General features: G+C 42.5%; 1 protein-coding gene across 5 annotated transcripts in view; it reads right to left on the bottom strand.

Moving 5' to 3' along the window:
• MAP4K3 (mitogen-activated protein kinase kinase kinase kinase 3) overlaps positions 1-23,882 on the bottom strand; it is a 2,472,041-nt gene that overhangs the window by 1,372,029 nt on the left and 1,076,130 nt on the right. For all 5 annotated transcript variants that reach the window (XM_044057581.1, XM_044057598.1, XM_044057607.1 and 2 more), the window contains one exon: positions 5,606-5,716. In XM_044057581.1, the coding sequence (XP_043913516.1) occupies positions 5,606-5,716 (111 nt within the window). The remainder of the gene's footprint in view (positions 1-5,605; positions 5,717-23,882) is intronic.

The raw sequence follows: 23,882 nt of genomic DNA, 5'->3' as shown, positions 1-23,882 counted from the left end.
AAATACAACTAAATTTAAACATCTACTTAAAGAACACCTCATCAACAACTCTACTAGGTCATTCTATTTTAGTTGATCTCTCTTCTAGTTTTCTGTCTCCTCCCTCAAATTACTAGCATGAACTGACACCAAATGTCCTGCCTCCCCCCTTCTCACTTTCTTACGTATCTTGCTCTATCACTGTTGAGTCCAAACAATGATCGTTTTACTCCTTACATTTGGCAATACTCTACAAGGAATAGGTTTACTCCCTAGGTGAAATCACTGCATGTACTACATAAGTTACTACAGCTTTAGTGTCTAAATAATGCCACTGTCTTATATAGGCTAGAAACCTATATGGACCCCGCACAGTTCGGGTTTGTAAAAGGCAGATCACATCTCCTAAACCTGATAAGACTTCTTTGAAGCAGTCACCAATGCCATAGATAAGGGTAAGGTGGTTCACACAGCCTATCTAGATCTCGCCAAGGCGTTCAACACCATCCCCTACTCTGGAATTAGATAAACTCACTAAACTAGGTATAAATCCATGTCACAAGATGGGGTGCCAACTGGCTTACTGACAGAACCCACACTGTGAATGTAGCAGACTCCAGACCAGTGACAAGTGGAGTACCACAGGGTTCAGTCCTGGGTGCACTCCTGTTTGGTATCTACTTCTCTGAAGTACAGACTAACACAGAAGATCTTTGGTTAACTAAGTTCGCAGATGACTGAAAACTAGGAACCATAATTGAAACTCCTAACGATGTGGACATCCTTCAAAAGGGCTTCACTGAGACAGATGCCCAGTGTCAAAGCCATGGCCTCAAGCTCAATACCAAAAAAGTGCAGTGACATCTCCTTTGGTAAAAACTCTGTACCCATGAACTACCACATAGTCAACTTAACACCAAAAGTGTGGTAAGCGACCTTAGGACACATGTGGATGTGGACAGTAGTCTCTCCTTTGATAATCACATTGCCATAGTGGTCTGGAAATCCTTCTAAGTGGCACACCTCATCACAAAAGGTTTCTCATCCAGAAAAAAAGAGGTCATTGTTCCCCTCTACTCATCAATCATTAGACCCATTATAGAGTACAACGCCCCTTTTGGTATGCACTTCACAAGACATCTACAACAACTGGAAAGGCCGCAGAAATACCTCACAAAGAGGATTACTGGCCTCAAACAGATGCCCTACGCAGACCGTCTCAAAAACTCCAGCTTTACTCCATCGCATATCGCCTACTCAGAGGCGATCTCTGCCTAACATACAAAGCTATGTCAAACCCAGAGCTGTTGGACATGCTCCACTTAAAGAAATCCCAATCCCTCCGAGCTACACGCTCTAGGGACCTAAACCTTGTCACCACAATAAACAGAACATGCTAGAGGGATAGATTCCTGTCCCAGAGACTTCCCATACTCTGGAACAGACTACCTATCTATGTCAAACAGAGAGAGGAGCCTGTTGATGAGATCTGGAAACACCCAGAATCCTAGCAGTCTGAAGTAAGCTGCAATCATTGCCATGCAATTGGTGAACACCCTGGGGCTGTGGTGAGACCAAAGAGCAGGGCCTTGAACTGGTACTGACTGGCGCCCAGCTGGAAGTGCAAGTATCTCCTGGACTGCCTGTCTATTTTGATGTGACAGTATGCCTCCCGGAGCTCTATGAAGCACATCCAAGTGGCCTTGTGAAAGAGGCTCTGAAGCCATGATGCTGTGAGCATCCTCTGCCATGTGGGCAATGCCTACTGTTGGAGTTTCCCCCTCTGTTGTGGGAGGACCTAGGAAGATCCTTGTGACTTACAGAACCGCATCTTCCTACTCCCTCCTCTGGTTTCATGAAAAAGTCCTTTGAGGGATAGAGAAGTGTATACCTGCAGCAGCTAATGTCTTCCCATCCCATTCACTCCTAGAGTGGCTTTCTTTCACCTTACAGCCAAATAAGGTGGATCCAACAAAGGCAGCACTGATGAATGACGACTTGAAGGGCTCCACAGAATCATAAAGGTGTATCCAGACATGCCTTCTCACTGCAACCCCTGAAACTACAGTTCTGCTAGCTTCCTCCAAGGCATGAGAAAACAGCCTCACAGAGGAGACGAGATGGACTGGAGAAAGAGTGGCCAGTTGTGACAAACATCTTCTTGTCCTCTGCAGACCAGGACCCTGAGAGGGCATTGGTAAACTCCTTGATCAAGTCCCTCTGAAATTTAGTTACATGTGCCAAATAGTACAGTGACCTGAAGGCAAAGGTTGCTGAAGCTACATACAAGCTTCCCAAATCTGGCCAACATCCTGAACTATCTGTTTGGGGGAATGGACAGAAGAACTCTGTTTGGCAAATTCCTTCTTGGTGGCTTGCTGCTATCACCATAGCACCTACTGCGGGACTCCTGCTCCAATGGGCATGATCCTCTGGCGCCACCAGGTACTTGTCAGGTTGTTTTCAGATTGGCTCTGTGCCATCCGAATCCTTCCAAGTCTGGCAGCAGATAAGATCCACCATCCCGTCCACTGGCACCAAAAGCCTCGAGAAAAACTGACTCCTCCTGGGAGGGGGAAGTCAGAAGACCAACCACCCTTCTGTCTCAAAAAGAGTATTTCACCGAAAGAGACATCCTAAAAGGGGCAATCTTAGGGACACTTTACCATTCACTGAAGTTAGTGTCTTCTGTCAATGATTTCTGTGGGGAATACAAGTGTCTCCTTTTGCATGTAAGCTTCAGAGAGGGCTCACTGGTGGGAAGCTCGAGGGAGGACACAGAAGTATGAGTACAGTCCTGGATACGGACTGTCTTCAGGCTTGACCGTGATGGCTGCCCTCATGAGACAGGATGAATAGATTCGGTGCACAAAGCAGACAGTACAGGTTGGGGAGGACCAGAGGAGGGCAAAGATGTCTTTGCCCACAGATGTGTAAAAAAATTTGTCTTTGCTCACAGATGTGTAAAAAAATTCTCTTTCTCCACTACCTTAAACATAAAAACTATGGGGGAACCAAGAGTCGGCCTTTCAGGAGCCAAAGCCACCTGTCCAGGATGGATCAGGGCATCCCCACAGTCCTGCCTCAGTGCAGAGGTCAGAGCCAAGCTGTCTTGTGCTGAGGCCCCAAAAGGCAGGGAATGGCTCCAACAGCATCGCAGTCAAACCCAACTCCCTGGATCCGGCTCCGATGCTAAGGATCCAACACTCCTCCAGCTCCAACAGGGTCGGCGAGAGTTAACGAAGGCCAAGACTTCAAATCAGACACAGGAACTTGGAATTCCTGGTTCCGAGGGCTCCAAAACCAGAGTGTGGATTGGAGTAGAAGTCAAGGGTTGGGTTTGGGCTGAAAGCAGTCTCATAGGTCCGATAGGAGACAGAGCTAGAATGACACCCAACTGAATCTGATGACACCCAACTGAATTGGAGTCCTGAGGAATTTCCTCATCAACCTGTCCACATATGCTTTAGTTAGACACCTAGATGATCTGAAGAAGGCCTAGAACCAATGATGGTACTCAAAGACACTATCACAAATGACAAAAAGAACCACCCAAACAAACATTTATTTATTTTTATTTACTTATTTTATTTTACATTTGTTGACCGGACTAGTCTAACTGGATATATGTCCATTTTCAGTAGAGGCCTGGGGAGAAAAGCTCCAAGACAGACACGGACAGACAAGATCATTCAGGTTACAAAAATTAGACTTAGATGAAATATTTCTACACATTTCATAAAAATATTTACAGTATTTAGAGCTAATTATTTACATACACTAACAGCTAATACAGCTTCATATTTCTGCATACATGCTTTCATGTTGCACTAAAGGACAGTAAATTACAGGAGCGAGTAGAGTTAGTAAAGATGCTAGTAGCAGTAATGATTGTTTAGTCAGGGTTACTACAAGGGCAAAGCCAGTGTGTTCTCAGGAAGATTTTTAGTTTTTGTTTAAAGAGTGATAAGGAAGGAAGGGAAGTAAGTTAACTAGGTAGAAGGTTCCACTTTTTCCCAATTGTATTTGAGAGCAGAGAGTCTTCAGCCATGTTGTTAGACTTATTGATGTTAATTAGGAGTTTATTTGATGAATGCAAGGCGTTAAGATTTCTATAAGGGGTTATGAGGTCTACGAGTACTGGAGTATTGTTAGGTTGGTAAAGGATCATATGGGCAGTAGTAAGTTGGTTGATTTGCAGCTGATTTTGTAGTTCAAGCCACCTGAGCTGTTTGAGATTATGACAGTGATGGATTCTGAAAGGTTTACCAGTGGCAAATCTGGCAATGTTGTTATAGGAGGTAGCTAGTTTGAGAAGAATATTTTTGGAAAGGTTGGTATATACTGGTGAAGCATAGAGAAGAGTAGAGATTAGATGGGAGTGGGCAATGGTAGTTCTTGCTGCTGGTGTTAAGAAGGGTTTAATTTTATACATGGAGCCAATTTTCTGTTAACTGATTTTATAATGTTGTTGATATGGGTATCAAAGTTAAGGTTGTTGTCTACTGTGATCCCTAGGAGTTTGGTAGTAGAGTCTGGTGATATGAGGGTGCCATTATTAGAGATGACTGAGAAGTCTATTGGTGTTGACCTGCGAGTAGGAGTAAAGGGTAGGAGCTTTGTTTTTTTGGGATTCAAAAGGAGGCAGCGCTTCAAGAACCATGTATCAACTATGTTAAATACCTTCTGAGTTTGGGATTGCAGTACAGATGCAGATTTAGCTGTACAGGTTAATGTCAAACATGCAGCAAGAAAAAGAGGATAACACCAATGCAAGGGCATAAGGCTCATAAAGCACAACAAGAACAAAGAACAGAAACTTTACCAAATAGTTTAGCAGTTTTTTTTTTTTTTTTTTTTTTTTGTTAAAGAAGGGAAGGATAACGGGAAAGAGAATAAAGTTAACAACAAGGATCAAACAATTAAGTCACATACTGACCCCTACATTCAAGCTACAGGTGACCAAGTCTTAACTGCTGAAGTGGCAAACAATATCTGAAGTAATCCAGGTTAAAGAGGGCATTATATGTAAGGGAAGAATGTGAAGCTGTGGAGCCAAAGTCTGTGGAAGTGGCCAAAGCCAGATCTGAGGCTGGATCCAAGGCCCTTTGGTTGAGAAACGGACATAAATTTCAACATCAGGTTAGTAGTTACCTCTTCAATATTACTAAAAGTTTACCAAACTGGATTACTAAACTTCGCACTTTTAAATGCCATCTACCCCACTGTCTTAAAGAACCATACAGCATTTATCAATACTTCAGACAATCTTATTGTCCAGTTATAAAGAAAATAGGTGCATTAAAAGACAAGCCATTTAAAAATAAATAAATTTGTTGCAGTTTGAGATTCTCAAAGTAAAAAATAAATGGTTAAAACCATAAACTATAAATAAGCAATTTAATACAGCCCATAAGGCAAAGCACTCATTCACAAGCAGAAGCACAGTAATGGGTTATGCTATTTTACTTCATAAGTAGGTAAGTAAACTACTCTAAGGACTCTCTTTAGCCAGTAACTGGATCAAGTGCAAACAAGCACAGTAGACAGTCAGATATGTGGCACTAGCTAGTTATTTGCTAGCAATAGTGCAATTCTCCTTAAAAAAATAAACACACAGACTTACCTCCGGGTCATCGTCATCAAAGTCATGATAGCCTGTGTGGTCAGGATTACTTGCTTTGTCCAGTAATTCAATAGCAAGTGTGCGACTCAATGGTTGGGACACAAATGGATGCTGGCAGAAGAAATAACAGCAATGTGAGCTAATCACAAAAAAGTAGCTCTCTGAAGGACATGCTTTTAGAAGTTACTACTTCTGTTTTGTACTGTTCATATCCATCCCTCCCAACAAATTCCTGCAGAAACAATAAAGAACTGAAATAATATTCATAAATCCATGCGTTACCAATATATACATTCTTATTAATGTCCATCAGCTATTGGTTTATTCCAACCATCTGATAGTCACCCACCATGTCTCTATTAATTGCTGCATCTCCACCTTCTTTCAAGCCCTAAATTATCATCAGCCTGGCAGATGTTCATATGCATCACATATGGTCTCGCCCTAAGAAGACACCTCAAAGTCATTTTTTCATAACTTGGAAGGGTTTTTCCACAGCATAGCTAATCCCCCTTTCAGCAGCATAAGAAGTAACTACTGTACTATTAGCACACAGAATTTTTGCACATAATATATGAACTGATGGAACTGAAATCTGCCAGTAGTGACCCTCTTTATGACTTTCTTTATTTGAAAAAACCTGCACAGAGGTGTCTTTCTGGGTCTGGGGGTATATGCAGCTGCTAAGTACAGCGATTCTTTCACCTGATCCTCTGAAAGAGGTGAAATGTTTACAGAATGTGTCTCAGTGTTTGTGTGCGTACACACCCTTCCTTACAGCTGTGTGTCTGAAGTTAAATCTAACCAAAAAAAAAGTAACTTCCAAATTCTTCCCTTTACGGCTAAAACAGGAATATGGCAGGAATATTTTTTTTTTTCATTTTGTTTGATACATTTGCTGGAATCTCTGATATATAGGTTGTTATTGGAGTGGTTACACTCAAAACTGGTTAAAATACTCCATCCTATACATAGACAAATGTGAACAGTCTCTTTCAGACTGATTTGGGGATTTGGTTACTTGCCGGAGCATATAATGCCTGAATGTTGAAAAAGAATAAAACTGAAAAATCTAAGAGAAGTTAAGTGAAAAAAGGAAACATAAATGTTTTGGTTATGAATAATCTCATGGCTTGATCATCAGGAAGCAGGGAAATTTGTACCCTTGATACAGGAGACAACTTTAATCAACCTAGAACACAAAATAAAACCAAATGCATTCAGAAGTCTTCAAAATAATTGGGATACAAGAAAAATAAAGTTCAATGGTAAAATGCAGGAAAACGTACAGAAAATGCAAAGCAAACATTCAGACAAACTGACTGGTTTGCCAAAGTCGGAGAGAAATGAACGAATGGCAAAAAATGGAGCTTTCCAGGAAGAAATGTTTCAAAAACCAGGAGATCTGCACATGAGAAGGCATGGAGAAAGAATCTAAAGTCATCTACTATCCACGAGAAGTTGGAGACAGCAAATCATATGCAATTTTATGAGGACACAAACTAAGCCACTGGCCTAGTGTTCCACTGCAGGAACTATTAATTGAGAGACTATGTTGTGTATAAGCCCCAAATCTTGTAACTAGGAAATTGCCAATATTTATTCTGCTGAAAATACAAACATGCCAGCAGCAGATACTCCTGAGTAAAATGTGACAGAAGGGTAAAAGTGTGCAAACATGATGACACCAGAATTTTTGTATAAAATGACTTTCTACATCAAATGAAAAAGCATCATCACATCAATCCATCAAAGGATGACATCAGATGTAAAAATGTCAGGTATTACTACTGATAATTTTTACTTGGTAGAACAGCTATACTGTGAATATTAACAAGGAATGTAAATGGCCTTACCAGGACAGATAAACAATGAAGGACAATGACTTACAATAAGTGTAGGGCGCAAACAGCAGTGCTACAGGAAATGCATTTGGAAAAGAATGAACACTTGTTGAGAAAGAGCTTCATGCTGGATACGCATCAGAATATCAGGGACAAAGGAAAATGGAAGTAATTATATAGCAGGGTAAAAATAAAATCTCTTTCTTACATACTTCCTGAAATCAGAAGAATTTAGGGTGTGGGTAACAGCTGCAATTTGAAAGCTGCAACAGCAGATAGAAACTGCCCCTGAAGGGTAACTAGTGCTTGGGACAAGAGGAAAAAGGATTTCAAAACATTAGAAAGGAGATAGAAAAAAGCATGGGAGAAGGGAAATGCATAAATCACTGCAAAAAGAAATGGTAAATCTGTCCTAAAAAGAGGAACAGCTTTAGAGTGTTAACGAAAAACAAGAGAGTATTTAAATAATATTCACAAGTTTTAAAAAAAAACTGATGTTAAGCAGCAATTTTTTTCAATACCTCCAGAGTGCAGAAACTCTCACTGCAAGGGGCAATGCTAAGCAACACAGTAGCAGGCTGATTTAAAACAAAGGGGGGAGAGGTTAGCCTTGAATTTTTCTCAAAATACCAGCTATTGCATCCGTTAAAGTACCCTAGATTAGACAAGCAACTTAAGGTATCATTCCTCCATACATTTCAGCTTTTTCTTTTCTAATAAATAGATCAGAGTTGTCAGGCCAGGGAGACATGTGGCTTCAGAGTGGGAAGCAATGGAAAAAAACAAGTACGAAAAATGTAGCTTTACAAGCTTCAACTGACTCCATGGCTAGCATGTTAAAAGCAAGATCTGTCAGAAACAAAATCACTAAAATTGAACTCAGAGGACACACAAAAAGCAGCTGGAATGCATGGCTGAAACAGCAGCAAGGAAAAAGAAATTATGTACTCACCATAAGGTTCCATGTGAGTTGTTCCATCTCGTCTTCATTCTTCACTGATGGGCTCGGAGCCGATCCTCTGCTCCAACACGGCTGACTAGCAAGCTCAAAGTTCTCCAGTAGCTCGAGACCCAACCCCTTATCCCACAATGCACTGCTGGAATTACCTCAGAACTTGTTTGCTGCGTACCATATAGAAGTACAATAACTATTCGGCCTAGGAATGAAGACACATTGAAAAAAACAGGATGAAGACAGCCTCCAGGTCAACTGCCAGCCAGGAGGGGGAAGGAGGGAGGGACGTGAGAATGAAAACGAGATGGAACAACTCACATGGAACATTATGGTGAGTACATAACTTCTTTATATGAAGCTGTTCAATCTCGCCGTTCATTCTTCACTGATGGGTAGCGTCCCTAGCACCCTGATCTTGGGTGGCTCACGGAAGTACACTCTTCAGAACCATAGAGCCAAATGAAGCCCTGTGCCTGGAGGCCTTATCCACTTTGTAATGAGTTATAAAAGTGTGAGGTTTAGACCATGTGGCTGCTGCACAGATGTTCTCCAAAGGTAATTTGGCTTGGAAGGCTGAAGAGGTAGAAACTGCTCTGGTTGAATGAGCCTTTACCTTACTAGACAAGGGCATGTTATGACAAGAATATGTGTAGGTGATACAATCAGACAGCTACTTAGGGTTGTTTTAGCAACTAGTTTACCTTTCCTGGCCTCAGAAAAAGACACAAAGAGCTGATCTGATTTCCTAATGTTTTTTGTTCTGTCCAAATAAAATCTAAGTTGTCTATGAACATCGAGTTTGTGCAACATATATTCCAATTTGTTGGTATGATTAGGGAAAAAAACGGGCGACTCAATGACTTGATTAATGTTAATCTCAGAACATACTTTAGGCAAAAAGGATGGATTTGTCCTGAGAGATACTCTATCAGCATGGAAGACCATATAAGGGGGCTTGATGGACAGGGCTTGGAGCTCTGACACTCTGTGGGCTGAAGTGCTACTAAGAAGATAGTTTTCCATGACAGAAATTTTAGTTCACAAGATGATGCAGGCTCAAAAGGAGGAAGAATGATACGAGATAACACAAAATTCTAATTCCGGGGGGGGGGGTAAGGTGTCTTCACTGGAGGCCTCATGTGAAAAGAACCTTTTAGAAAAGCCTTAGACAATTGGTGATCCATAATATTCAAACCATCGATTCCTACATGGAAATTAGATATAGCAGCTAATTGCACTCGCACTGTAGCAGCCGCTGCTCCTTTGTTGAAGATTTCTGCCAAGAATTGCAAGATAGAAGACAATGGCACTTGGTAAGGGTCAATGTTGTGGGAAGAAGCCCAAATGGAAAACCTCTTCCACTTACTACGATACAATTTTCTAGTGGAAGGTTTATGGGAAGCCAACAAAATTTGACTAATGTCAAGGGAAAGATTACAGAGCCTGGCTATGCAGGGAATTGGAGCAGCCAAGCGATTAGCTTCAGTGTCTGCAAGGATGGATGAAGATCCCCTGATGGATGTGTCAACAAGTCTGGAACTGGGTCCAGGATCCATGGATCTTCCAGAATGTGATGGTAAAGAAACAGAAACCAAATCTGCTGAGGCCAATGAGGGGCTATAAGGATGATCGTCTGTCCCAGCGACTTTGCTTTCTGTAAGAATTTGGGTATCAGGGGAATTGGTGGAAATGCATAGAGGAGACCCGGGGGCCAATCATGGACAAGAGCATCCCTCGGGGAGTGACCTGGCGTGGGAATCAGGGCAAAATTACTTCTGCATTTGCTGCTGATATGACTGGCGAACAGGTCGCAGGAAGGCTGGCCCCATTTGTGGAAGATCCTGTCTGCAATCTCTTGTTTGAGGGACCATTCGTGGGGCAATAAAATTGCTCTGCTCAGTCTGTCCGCTATGACGTTGGATTTGCCCGGGATGTAAGTTGCTAACAGAAAGCACTGGGATGACTGCCCACTGCCATACTCTGAGGACTTCTCGACAAAGGGGATAAGACTTGGTTCCGCCTTGCTTGTTCAGGTACCAGACCACTGACATGTTGTCTGTCTGTATTGCAACTGTCCCTAGAGGAAGAGAGTCCTGAAAGTATTACAACGCTAGAAGTACTGCTCTCATCTCCAGGACATTGATATGCAGATGTGATTCTTGATTTGTCCTTGTGCCTTGGGCAGTCTTTCCCTGAAAAAGCCCCCCCACCCTATCAGGGAAGCGTCCGTGGTCACAGTGCCAACTGGAAGGGGGAGCATGAAGGGACGTCCTATTGTGACATGAAGGGACGTCAACCACCACTGAAGATCCTTCTTGCAGGAATTCATTATCAGGATCATGTGACTCATTGGAAGTTCTTGGTAAGACCATTGCATGAATAGAAGCCATTGAAGGATTCTCATATGCATCCTTGCTAACGGGATTGCTAAAATAGCTGTCCCCATCAATCCTAGAACTTTCAATACCTCTGCAGCTGGTACTCTGTTCTTTGATATCAGGGACATGATGTGTTGGCGAAGAATACAAATTCTTTCTGGAGGAAGACGAAGAGTGGTGGTTGACATGTCTAATTCTGTCCCTATAAAAACGATATACTGCGATGGCAAAAAGGCAGACTTTTCGAAGTTGACTGCAATGCCTAGCCGATCGCAGAGTGTCAGAGTAGCCTCTCTCGCTTGAAGAAGTTGATGCCTGGTGGTGGAGGTACAGAGTCAATCGTCCAAATACGGAAACACCTGGAATCCTAGACACCTCAGGTGAGCCGTGACTACTGCCATGCACTTGGTGAACACTCTGGGGGATGTAATGAGACCAAAAAGCAGAGCTCGGAATTGATAATGATTGGCTCCCAGCCGGAAACGCAGGTGATCTCTGGATGGCCTGGCCATATTTATATGGTAGTACATATCCTTGAGATTGATCGAGCACATCCAATTGTCCTTCCCTAGAAACGGGGGTATGGACTGTAGCGTGACCATTCGGAACTTGTCTTTTCTCACAAATTGGTTGAGTCTACTGAGATCCAAAATGGGTCTCCAGTCCCCTGTTTTCTTTGGAACCAAAAAGAATCTTGAGTAAGTTCCAAATCCTGTCTGGTCTGCTGGAACTGACGGGATGACTTTTTTTTCTAGCAATCGGCGTTCCTCTATTGCCGCTTGTCCCATGTGACTGGGTGGAACGTCCAGGATTTTTTTGATGGGAAGAGGCTGGGTGGAGAACAGTATGAAATACCCTCTGGAAATGATACTTTGTATCCAACTGTCATTTGTTATATTTAGCCAGGCTTTTGGGTACAATGACAAGCGACCCCCGTCTGTCTCCAGAGTAGGACAGCTGGGCCTCCCTTCAGGAGCGCTGGTAGGACTGACCAGAGAAGTGATCTCTATCACCCTGGTGTTGCGGACCCCCTCTGTCACAAGGGCGGCATCTTCCATTGAAACCCCCTCCTCTGTCTCTGGAGGGGGGCTCTCCACGTGTGTCTTGAAAGACTCCTTGGGCTTTCCGGAACCACATCTTTCCTCCCCTCTGACCTTTAGGAAAGGGTCAAGTTGGGGTGGAAAAACGGACTCCGATGGCAGACAGAGTCTTTTCTTCTTGCTCACATCTGGTCAAAGTCTCCTTCACCTTTGGCCCAAACAAAAATGAGTCGTCAAATGGGGTATTAGTAAAGGAAGACTTGAAGGGTTCCGCGAAGGAACAGAGTCGCATCCAGGCATGCCTACGAAGAGCAATTCCTGTACCTGCAGCTCTACTCGAACTATCAGCTGCGTAAGTTACAAGATGCATGGACGAGTTGACTATCGAATTGAGGGTAGAGAGCTGAGGGCAATCTTGTCAGATACACTTGTAGCTACAGCACTCTGAAGAGCATCTCCCAACTCCTTAAGATCATCTCTCTGCAGTCTGGTAAAATGTGTCAAGTAGTTCAGTGATCTGAGTGAGAAAGTCGCTGAACTGAACATGCATTTCCCATATCTATCCATGATCCTAGATTCTCTGTTAGGAGGATGGCTAGACAAGGAAGTCTCAGACATTTCTTTTTTGGTGGCATCAACAGGAACTCCCTTGGTCAAAAAGGACTTATCCACGGGTGCAGAAATAAACTTATTAGGCCTCCTAGGAACAGGTTCCATAGATTCTGGTGACTCCCATGCCCTACAAAGAGACCAGATCCATAAGCTCATGGTAGGGCGGCAATAACCAAGAGGTGGAAGGTTGAGATCCGAATGCCTTCAGGAGAACCGACTTGTCCTCAGCAGGGCTCTCGGACTGCCAATCACCCCTCTGCCTAAGAATTTTTAAAATCTCCGCAAAGGAGATGTCCTCAGAGGGGGATCTAGGGACCCTTCTGATTCATCCAAGTTGGTGTCCGATGTGAGAGACTCCTGGGGGGGTCCAAATGCCTCCTCTTGCATAATCGCTTCCTGGGAACCTCTACAGGGGGAACTTCTGGAGAGGTCTCAGAAGAGCAGGGAGCGCCCTGTGGGGCTACCTGAGGCTCAGGGCCTCTACGCTTGGGATGCCGGAGGAGACAGAATCTGACACAGGCACTTTAGGGGAAGAAGAGGCCAGACCTTGACATGAGGAAGTCTTAGGAGACAACACTCACCTGATGGCTTCGAATGCACCTCGGCTCCGATGAGAAGGAGTCGACGGATCCGATGGAGCTGCAATCTCCTCCTGCATCGAAGCAGTGGGCTCCGAGCCCGAGGTAAGAGCCGAGCTCACCCAAGCCAAGGCCCCGAGAGGAAGAGTCGCCACCGACAAATTGGTGTGGCTATCCTCCCCAGACCCGACCGGAGAGTGTCGGCTCCTAGAGTCCCCAGTCGGCGCCGAGAATGCCCGAACAGATGGAGCCGACGACACTGGAGCAGGTGTGGGCTCCAAGGGAACCACAATCATCAGGTTGGCCTCTTCCGGCTCCGAAGGTCTGGTATGGCTTAGCGGAGGAGCAGACAATTCAAGAGTAGTGGTCTTCAGCTCTGACGGTTAGGTCTGAGCTGACAGCAATTTAGCTAGGTCTGGTGCCTTTAAGAGTTCCTGAACCAGCCGGTCCATATCCAGATCAGAAAGACTGACAGAGGACCTGGAAGAGTGAACAGATGGAGCCAATTGGAGCAGTATGGATGATGGTTTTTCGGCAACCGGTTCCAGAGCAGTGTCCCGGTTCCAAAAAGAACTGTCGGCTCCAAAGGCAGTGGAGCCAAAGTCACCACACTTTCTGACCTTTTTCCTTTTTTAGACCTGGATTCAGATGAAGAATTAGATGATTTGCTGGCCCCATCCTGGTCAGACAATGCCTCAGAAAAAGGGTGCTTGATAATACCCCTATCAATTAACTTCCTCTTCCTTTCTGCAAGCACTCTTGTGGAAAAGGAATGACGGATACTGCATGACTCTTGCAGGTGCACCTCACCCAAACAGTAAACACACTGCACATGGGCAGCCATGATGGACATTTTCTGTCCACAGTCTGGGCATTTTTTAAATCCAGACTTAGAATGTTTATCTTTTTCTTCAGACATTTCACAATTTCCACTAAAATGGAACACACTATTTAACTATGAGCTATTTCAGAAATCTAACTAACGAACTCGCACAAAACACACAGAGTCCAAAAGGGGCAACAAACAACTATATCAATATAAACAGGATTTAGTAATCCAATAACAAGAGTCCCAAACAGGGAACACTGACTAACAACTATAAAAAGAGATCTTAAGGCCAAAGGGCCGAAGGCAAAGAAAGATTTTACTGAGGAAAGGGGGGTGAACACAGAAAACAACTATCTACTAGCTAGTAATATCTAGTATTATATAGTAATCAATGATATATAAAAAAATGAAATATATAACTTGCTGAAAGTTGAAAACTCCCAATAATAGTCTTGAGCAACGCTGGAAACCAAGAGATCCGTGCCGCAGCAAACTAGATCTGAGGTAATTCCAGCAGTGCATTGTGGGATAAGAGGTTGGATCTCGAGCTACTGGAGAACTTTGTGCTTGCTAGTCGACCGTGTTGGAGCCGAGAATCGGCTCCGAACCAGTCAGTGAAGAGTAAACGGCCAGATTGAACAACTTCACGTCTTTAAACACCAGGAGATCATCACATTGCATACAAGCTAGACTGAGGAGTTATATGTCATCAGCAGTAAACTAGAGCTAAACAGGTGCTGCCACAATAATTTGAGACTAAATGTCAGATGGGAACTGAGGCTTTTGTCACAGTGACAAATGGCTACAGATGTGGAATAAGCACAAAATGTGGCTAATAGCTACTCAGCAACTTGCCAATGCACTTCATTATAATTTTTTGCAGTACTTGGACAGGAAGGAGGTGCTGAGGAAGTCTAGAATGCTGGGTGCTCTGCTGGTAAAGGCAGGTACCCAGGCTTGTTTTTCACCAGCTTATAGTGTGTCTCATTTTTTTTAATAAAACTCAACAGCAAAGGATAACTCTGACCCTTGTCTGGGACAAGAAACCAGGACCCCCCCTCTTCCACACACGCACGCGCACACACACACACAGACATTCTGTGTGGTTGTCACTGCCATTGGACCAACAAGGAATATCTGGATGTTTTCGAACCTGGTTTCTCCAAGAGCAGTTTTAACTCTGAACTAGGTAAAAAAAAAAAAAAGAAAATGATTTTAAACACACAAATTTCAAATGCACTATAAACCATAACCCTAGCACTCAACAGGGTAGGAAAACTTTGACCCATGGCGGGGGACTGAACCCAAGACTCCCTACATATTCCATCCAGCTGCCACTGTCAGTGGATCAGCATTGATCTTTGGACAGTTAGGCCCCTTTCATTCCATGTTATGCATATATTTCTTGTTAGGCTAGTGGCAATTATCACTGCACAGAATGGGGGGAGTTCCTGGGTTAAATCTCCAGACAAGGGTTGGAGTTTTCCTTTCCTGCGCAGTTGTTAATACAAGTACCTAACAATTCGAGGAAAATGTTTATTCTGGTTATCAGAAAGTTCAAGGACTTGAGTTTGTCTGTGCAACTAAAATTTCTAGCAGCCCTTGGGGGCACACAAAATGGCAAGAGGATTACCTCTGAAATGCTGAAGGACACACACGACTACTTACAAAGAACTTACCCTGCCACTGCTCATAAATATGGTGCTACAGGAACTGATAAACAAAAAGGCATGGGGACTGAAGTCTGCTGATCCCCAACTTGACTTCACAAATTCCAGAACGGCCAGAGCTGAACAATGGATTGAAAAGCACTAGGTCTGAAGTGTGACAAGCTAATGTTTGGTGTGGATGTTGCCAACAGTTCTGTATCATTAGCTAGCTTTTGACTTGGAAGTGGGAGTTGTAAAGGACATTATGTACTTTAGCACACCAGGTACTTCAATTCAGGAAACTGAAACTATTGAAAGCAAAGAGCTAAACACCAAACAGCCCAATGTGAAGTACATGGAGAAAATGACACCCCAATCTGAAGATGGGTGGGCAATAGCAAATGCTAACTTTTTTAAATATTTTCCTGCAGTGGCTCTTAAGACATGGGACTGGATTTACACACAAGGTTGGAAAGCCATTGAATAGTCTGGCTGAGCTGAATTTAGTAGTTGTACAACTAGGGCTACATAAGGGAGTTTAAGATGGTTAGGGTATGGTTGTTGGAAGTCTACTCGCATGTGACTTATAGTGCTTAGTAAATGCATGAATGGAAGGCCAACAGGGCAACTTACACACACCCATATGACCATTAGGGCCTCAGGGAATGTCGATATAAAAGCAGACATATGGGCACCAAAAATTCAGAGCTTTCTTGTCTCAGATACAAGGAAGCTGGTGCTCTGCTAAGAAAAAACGTACTAGGGGAAGAGAGAGAGAGAGAGAGAGGAGAGGGTGATACCCTACCCTGGTATAAAACAACAAAGGGAAGCACAGGTCAGGTATTTGTACTCCAAAAAAACTGTGTCACAAAGCCTAGCATTATAGGAAACCCGTTCACAGACAAATTCAGTTCCAACTTTACCCCCACACACACCCCCAAATGTCCCCTAAGAAATACCCTCAAACATAACCCCTCCAACTGTAACAAGGGAGCATTTACTGGATACAGTCAATAAAGCTAAGAACACAGCCTCAATGGGCCCCCCGACAACATCACGAGATGCCTCCTGAACAGTCTAAAATATGACTTATCAGGACCCCCTAGAGTCCCTATTTAACCACAAGTCTTTCTGCTATGAGAATGAAGGACTAAAACAGTCACCCCCCTTCGTAAGGAAGGACCTTTGACAAGTCTTGGAAACTACAGACCCATTGTGACTAATCTTATTTACAAAGCCATGGAAAAAAATTATAATGGAAGTTATCAACAAGGATATAGGAGACCTCCAGACAGTGCAGTTAACCCAGCTTGGCTTTGTCAAAGGAAGGTCATGCTTACTGAACTTGGTGGATGTCTTTGAAAAGGTCACTAAGACAATGAGGGGAAAGTGGTGCAAACTGCCTACATAGATCTGGCTGAAGCATTTGATACAATACTCCATTCTGGAATTGTCAACAAACTTGTGGAACTAGGCATAAACCCAGTTATGGCATGCTGGATAGCTAGTTGGCTCACATATAGGACCCAAGAGGTTAGGATCAGTGAGGCCAAATCCACAAAGAAGGCAGTCACCAGTGTAGTCCCTTACATCTGTGCTGGGCATGCTCTTTGGCTTCTACTTCTCGGAGGTCAAAGCCAATGTCAAAGGCCTCTGGCTGACCAAATTTGCAAATGACTGCAAGATGGGAGCAGTCACCAAATCCCTCCAAGTAGAGAATACCCCTCAGGAAGATACAACATAAACAAATGTTTGGTGTTAAGCCATGGCTTAAAACTCAGTGCCAAGAAATGTACTATAGTACATTTGGGAAGTCAACCACCTGGATAGCTCCATCATCAATAAAATAACCTTAAAAACTGATTTACTAGTCAGACTTTTGGAAAGTCACATAGATAGCAACATAGCCTTCGACCAACATATATCCAAGGTAGTAAGAAAATCCTTCTATGTTGCTCAACTTATAGGGCATGGCATCTAGGTCCAGAGAGGTCACTATACCACTGTACCCAGCCCTTATCAGACCCATCACAGAGTATAATGTCCTCTTTGTTATGTACCTCACCAGACATATGCAGCAACTGGATTAGCCACAAAAGTTCCTTATAAAAATAATACAAAGAACAAACAAAATGTCCTACACTGATCGCCTCAAAGCCCTGTCTCTTTAATCTGCATCATCTAGAGTAATTAGAGTGATCTCTACCTGGCATAAACGGTATCCCTGGACTCTGTTTTGATGAACCCATCAAAACAAACAGTATCAGAACTACTAGATCAAAATACCTAAAGTTTGCTTGTGACATAAATAGCGCATGCTGTGCGTTTCTCTGAGAATTCTCATTCTCTGGAATAGGCTCCATAACCATTTGAAGCAGAGTTTCTCCTTAACCAATCCATTTGAAGCAGAGTTCCTTCTTAACCCTATTCAAGTGCAACTTGGAACAATGGATGGGTAATCGTAAATTCACCCTTGGTCTGGCAGCTACGTCTCTGATGGACAGAGGAAGTCAGTAAATCACCCCTATGTAAAACAAATTTATGGGTCACATTTGGGTTGCAGAGCCCTAGTTGTTGTTAGCCTAGTATACACCTATGAACAGTGATCTACTTGAGCATGTATTGTTATGGTGAGTTTAAAACAACTGGACTATGTTCATTAGATCTCTGTTGCAGTATCCTAAGCTTTATGGGATGAATACCAAAGCTTTGAAAGAAAGGCAGGAGAAAGAATGATGACAGTCTAGCAGCCATTGGAGAACGGTTGTAGCAAATCCTGCCCTGGTCCTACAGAGTCAGTTTTGCAGTGATTGGTAAGTGTGTGAAGAGAAAATTAAGCTATTGCCGATAGAATACTTCTAGAGTCCACCCCTTTCCAAAAGGTAGCAGAAGTAGCTATAGTCCTGGTAGAAGTGCCTTGTCATAATATGAACAACAAAACTGAATGGAATGAGACAATCATTTAGAAATTATTTAAATTACTGATTGTTGCTTTTTCTTACTTTCAAGAAATGAATAATTGATTAGATTTCCTGAAGTCCTTTGTCCTGTCTACATAGTCTCTGTGCTGCCTGTGGACATCCAGAGAATGAGATTTTCTCTACCTTGTTATTTGGCTGAGGAAAGAAAACTGGAGATGTAGGGGTTGGGAGTGTGGCCTAATGGTTAAGGTATTTGCCTTACAAACACAAAGTGCAGGATTCGAGTCTCACAAGGGATAACTGGCTAAGCTTAAAATGGCTCGAAAGGGCAGTTAGCTTAGTACTAACCTATGAACCTATAAATTGATTCAACACAAATTCTGAAAGGAAGGTTTGGTTCTCAAAGAATCTCTATCCTTATGAAAAATGCGACTGGGTCACCATAAGAACTTGTAATTCAGACACCCTTCTTGCAGACGTCAGAGCAAATAAGTACCAATGTTTTCCATGGTAAGAATTTTAAAATAAGCCTCATGAGCTGTTTCAAAATGAAAAAAGTGTAAGGCTCGCCGATACAAAGTTATGGTCACACAGAAAAGCCACCTGCTTTCTAGGTAGGCACAAATGTAATACCTATTCCAGAAACCTTTACTTGAAATAGAGGGGGGATCCATAGGCAGAACGACATACATGCTGAAAAGATGACTCAATGGATTTATAAGAAAGGTCAGAGGATAATACCTCACATGAATAATGAAGCACTAATGGTAATTGAGCCTTAAAAGTATTCTATAGAGCAACTAGAGAATAATTTCCACTTAAATGTATCATTTTCTAGTGACAGATTATTGCCCAGCTTTAACATTGCTACATGTTCTCAGAGGAAATGTACCTAAAAGGCATTACCAGGCTATGAGTGGAAGAACCTGCAGGTTGGTGTGAATCAGACAGCTCTTGTCTTGTGTAAGTATATCAAAAGCCTGTGGGAAGCTTGCAGTAACTGCCCTTGGCCATTTTCAAAAGAAGGGAGAGAGCCACTTTTGCCTGGGTCAAATGAGTATTACCAGTACTACTTCTGTAAAGTCATTCTGAATCTTTAAAGAACTCTGGGTGTAACAGAAAACAGTAGAAATGCATAAAGAAACATTTCTGTCCATGTAAATAAAAAAGGCATCTTGTCTTCTAGGCCTTTCTGTAAGGAGTCCTGGAGCAAGACTTCTTTAATGGTATGTTGTAGACAGAGGCAAGCAGACCTACTTGAAGAGTTCCCCACTCGTAGATGACTTCTTGGAAGACCCTTGGATGTAACTCCCATTTCTGGGAGGGTGTCAAAGTCCTACTCCCACACTCCTGTTCTGACAGAATATATGTAGCCTATAGGGGGTACATGAGCTAAGATGCAAGTTCCCAAGCCATAATAGCTAATCTCTGCCGGGGGTAAAATCAGGTTCTCCTGTTTGTTTTGTATACCACCTGACTGTGGTGTTGTCTGTGATAACCAAGAAAGGTTCTGGAATCCAGAGATGGTTTAGTGATTTGACAGCATTTAATAACATCTTTTTAATGTTTACATTTTTTTCTGTTTGTCTTTGCAGATCCACAGCTTCTGCATTTTCACCTCTTTGGGATCAATCACCCATGCAGAATCTAATGCATCTGTAGTTAAAGACTTAGTAGGAGGTTGGTGGGGACAACTGTTCAGACTGAAGGATAACTAATTCATACACCAATAAAATTTCCCTCCTGACAAAACTAAGCATGGGAATCTGAAAGTACAGAGGGTGCTGGGGTTGGGTCCAGACTGATATGAGGAACCATTACATTTTTTATTACACTTCATCTAGCTTGAGGAATTATAAGGATTAGGATTGTAGAAGCTATGAATCCTAATATCCTTAGAGTCCTTGATTGCTATGAGAGTTTAGCTGGAAAATGTCAGAAACTGCCCCTTGTAAAAGTCCAATTTGTTCTGAGGAAGAAAAGCCATCATGACAGATGTATCTAGAAAGCAACCTAGAAAGACACATTATCATGCAAGATAAAATCATGGATGTTTTTTTTTTTTTTGTGGATTTACTTGAAACCCTTAAGGAAAAACATTGTTGACAAAAAGAACATATTCTTGACGGTTTAGAAAGCAGTCTGCAGAAATAAGGCAATCATCTTAATAATGACATTTTTAATGTTCTGTAACCTGGAATAAGCTATTACTGGAACCAGACACTTTGTAAAACACTCTTGGAGGTGTTGACAGCCAATGTGGTAAAAGAAGCAAACTGAAAAACTGAAACCAGACACAGAGAATCTAAAAAAAAAAAGGTCCAAAGTCTTTGAGAATTCAAATGTGATGTGATAGGCATCTCAAGCCTAGAGTTATTACAAAACTGGTAGAAGGAATGACAGGTAGCAGAGACCACAGACAAAGCATTCTGAATTTTGGAATTCTGATGTACAGGTACAGAAATGAGAGGTCTAGCATGGGTCTCCATCTCCATGTTCCTTCCTTCTTTGGCACAAGAAGAAGGAACTTCTGAGTAAAAACCTCTTTCTATTTGGTCTGGTGGGACAGACTCTATCACTCCCTGGGACAGCATTTGAACCAGAACAGGAAGAACCAGAGAGGTGTGACTCCTTGGACAGGAAATAATTCACTCAAATAAAGGGAGTATGGATCCCACTACCAGTTAAAACTTTTCTGAATAAATCTTAGGACCCTGGTGTCTGACGCAATCTGGTTCCAGAGAGGGAAGTGAAGACATATGTTTTGAGAAAGAGGTTTGCCATGGATTGAAAGGGAAGGAGACAGAAGTTTAGAATAGCAAATTTGCCTTTTTTTCTTTGGATTGTCCCCGGGACTGAGAAGGCCCCCTCCATTCTTTTTGGAACTTCCCTGCCACTGCTTCTTGAAGGTCTGTTTCCCTGACTTTTGATGAGATTGTTTGACATTTCTCGTATAGAAGGGTCTTGGGCTGGAAGGTAAGCTTTTACTCTACTATATTTGAGAATGCAGGACTGAAAATATCTGAGAAACCCCATGAATTATTTCCCCTGCCACCAAACTTCTTCAGGATATCAGCAGAAGAAGATCGAAACAACACTTCTTTGTCTAGAGGTACATTCAAAAGTTCTGCTTTAACAAATTCTGGTAAATTTTGAGCATGAACTTACAGCAGTAAACCTCCTCCTAACTGACCCAGTAGGGCAGCTGCTCTGGAAAGAGCATCAGCCATGTCATAAGAACGCGTAAGAGAATGTTTGTTAACACGAGACACTGAGGAAAGTAAAGAATTAAACATGATTTAGTATCAGAAGAAAGACGAAGAGCAATTAATATTTTCATACTGTCAAAGGTAGCCAGAAGAAACACTGACATATGTGCTTGACAACTTACTGTTTGGTAGGCTAAAACTGAAGACAGGTACACTCCTTTCAAAACCTATCAAATGATATTCTATCTTTATCTGATGGAATGGGGTTAAACGCTATAAGCTGCCTGGAAGAAGCAGATTTAGAAAAGGAAACAGCTGCAGGATCTGTCCTAAAATTCCTAAAGAGAAATTTGTGAGATTGTGGTATTTTGCATAATTTATCTGGTTTTTCTAGGGGTCAGCATCGGTCAGAAAAAACTGCTGGCTGTACAAAAAGCATGCTCTAGGGTTGCTAAAGCTGGAGAGATCACCACTAGCTTATGAGAATCTACATTGAATGACTCATAATATTTTTGCTGGGTCTCAGACTTTCCTTTTCATTCCCACTTAAATGAAACCTTCATTCTGCTAATGGTGTCAAAAAAGATAACCCCTCAGCTGGGAAATCTGAAGATATATTTCCACAGACTCAGGTTCCCAGTTATGTGGTGTAGAAATTTGTGAAGCATAATCAAAGCCTGCTTCCTGCACATTGGAACATCAATGAGTGAGAATCTGAAGAGGAGGGGGACCTTTTCCTGTCGGACAGTTGAAAAGATGCAAACTGTAATAAGCCTTTGGCAAATGCAAACCATTCTTCCTTTAGCTTTGTTCCCTTAGCTGAAGAAGATAACGGAAGAAAACCAAGTGTAAGCTAGCCCATCCTTTTCCTGGCAGTGCCTATCAAAAAGGGGAGTTCTGATGTACAGTCATCTCCCCAGGAATCTTGAATCCTCAGCATGATTCTGTAAGTGAAGAATGCCTGCCCCTCCTCCATTTCTCACTCGAGTGCTTTTCCCCTGCCCGAAGCAGATGTACAAGCAGCTTAGGAGGATGCTATCGTCTCTCGCTTTGTAAAAAGCAACACCAGAGGAGTTCCGAGAAGCTGATGGATGATTCAAGAGCTCTGATAGGGCCACAGAGGAATCACCTGCTGAAGGCTGAAACAAAGAGGAAGAAATGGAAACCAAGATCTCCTTGTATACTTTTTTCCTCTAAACAACCGGAGGGAGAATATCTTGAGGAATCGGAACCCTGCTCCCTGACTTTCTCAGGTAACAGCCTTCATCTTTTGGTTTTTCAAATGTGAAAGAAAGGAATTACACCTGGCTCTAAGATTTTTAGGGATAAAGGGTATACAAATTATACAGGACTGAATGTCGAGCTCCTCCTCTAAGCAAAACAGACATGAAATGCGGTTGATTTCACAGGGAATATGCTGATCACACAATGGTCATACAAACTGAACAGGACTGAATGTTGAGCTCCTCCTCTAAGCAAAATAGACAGGAATTCCGGTTGTCTTTACAGGGAATATGCTGATAACACAAACACTGCCCCTTTTTCTGAGACAAATTCAATGAAAAGCAGAAAAAACTTTTTTTCATAAAAAATAGAATTCCCCAATAAAGTTCTTATCTGCCCACTTTATTTTATTTATTTATTTACTTAAAAATTAAAAAGAAGTTATGTACTCACCATAACATTACATGTTGGTAGTCCATCTCACCCTTCATTTTTACATATGGGTTTGAAGTTGATCCTTGGCTCCAACTCGGCCGATTTTCAAGCTCGAAGACTTCTGGTTGGCTCGTGGCTAAGCAGGTATCCCATGGTGCACTAGTGCAATCCCCAGATCTTGTTTGCTGCTTGCTAGAAACTGAAAAAAACCCCTAACCAACAAACCAATACTAAAGGGTCACCAACCAAGAAATTTAAAGTATTACCTCCAGATCTTCCAGGATGGGGGCAGGAGGGCGGGTTGGTAAAAATGAAGAGTGAGATGGACTACCAACATGGAAAGTTATGGTGAGTACATAACTTCTTTATGTTAGGTAATCCAATTTCACCTTCATTTTTACATATGGGACAGTGTCCCTAGCACCTTATTCTAGGGTGGCTCATTGGAAAAGGATCCACTTTCATTTTCTGTGCCCACATAGAAAACCTTTTCCATTTACCGTCATACAGCCTTCTGGTTGAGGGTTTATGCGAGGATAAGAGAATATGGGACACTGATGAAAAAACATCATGAAGCCTGACTAGAGATGGAACTGGAGCAGC

Source organism: Protopterus annectens, chromosome 1.part2, assembly GCF_019279795.1.
Source record: "Protopterus annectens isolate FY-2018-M chromosome 1.part2, PAN1.0, whole genome shotgun sequence".
Taxonomy (NCBI): domain Eukaryota; kingdom Metazoa; phylum Chordata; order Ceratodontiformes; family Protopteridae; genus Protopterus; species Protopterus annectens.
This window is presented reverse-complemented; position numbering and strand designations above follow the sequence as displayed.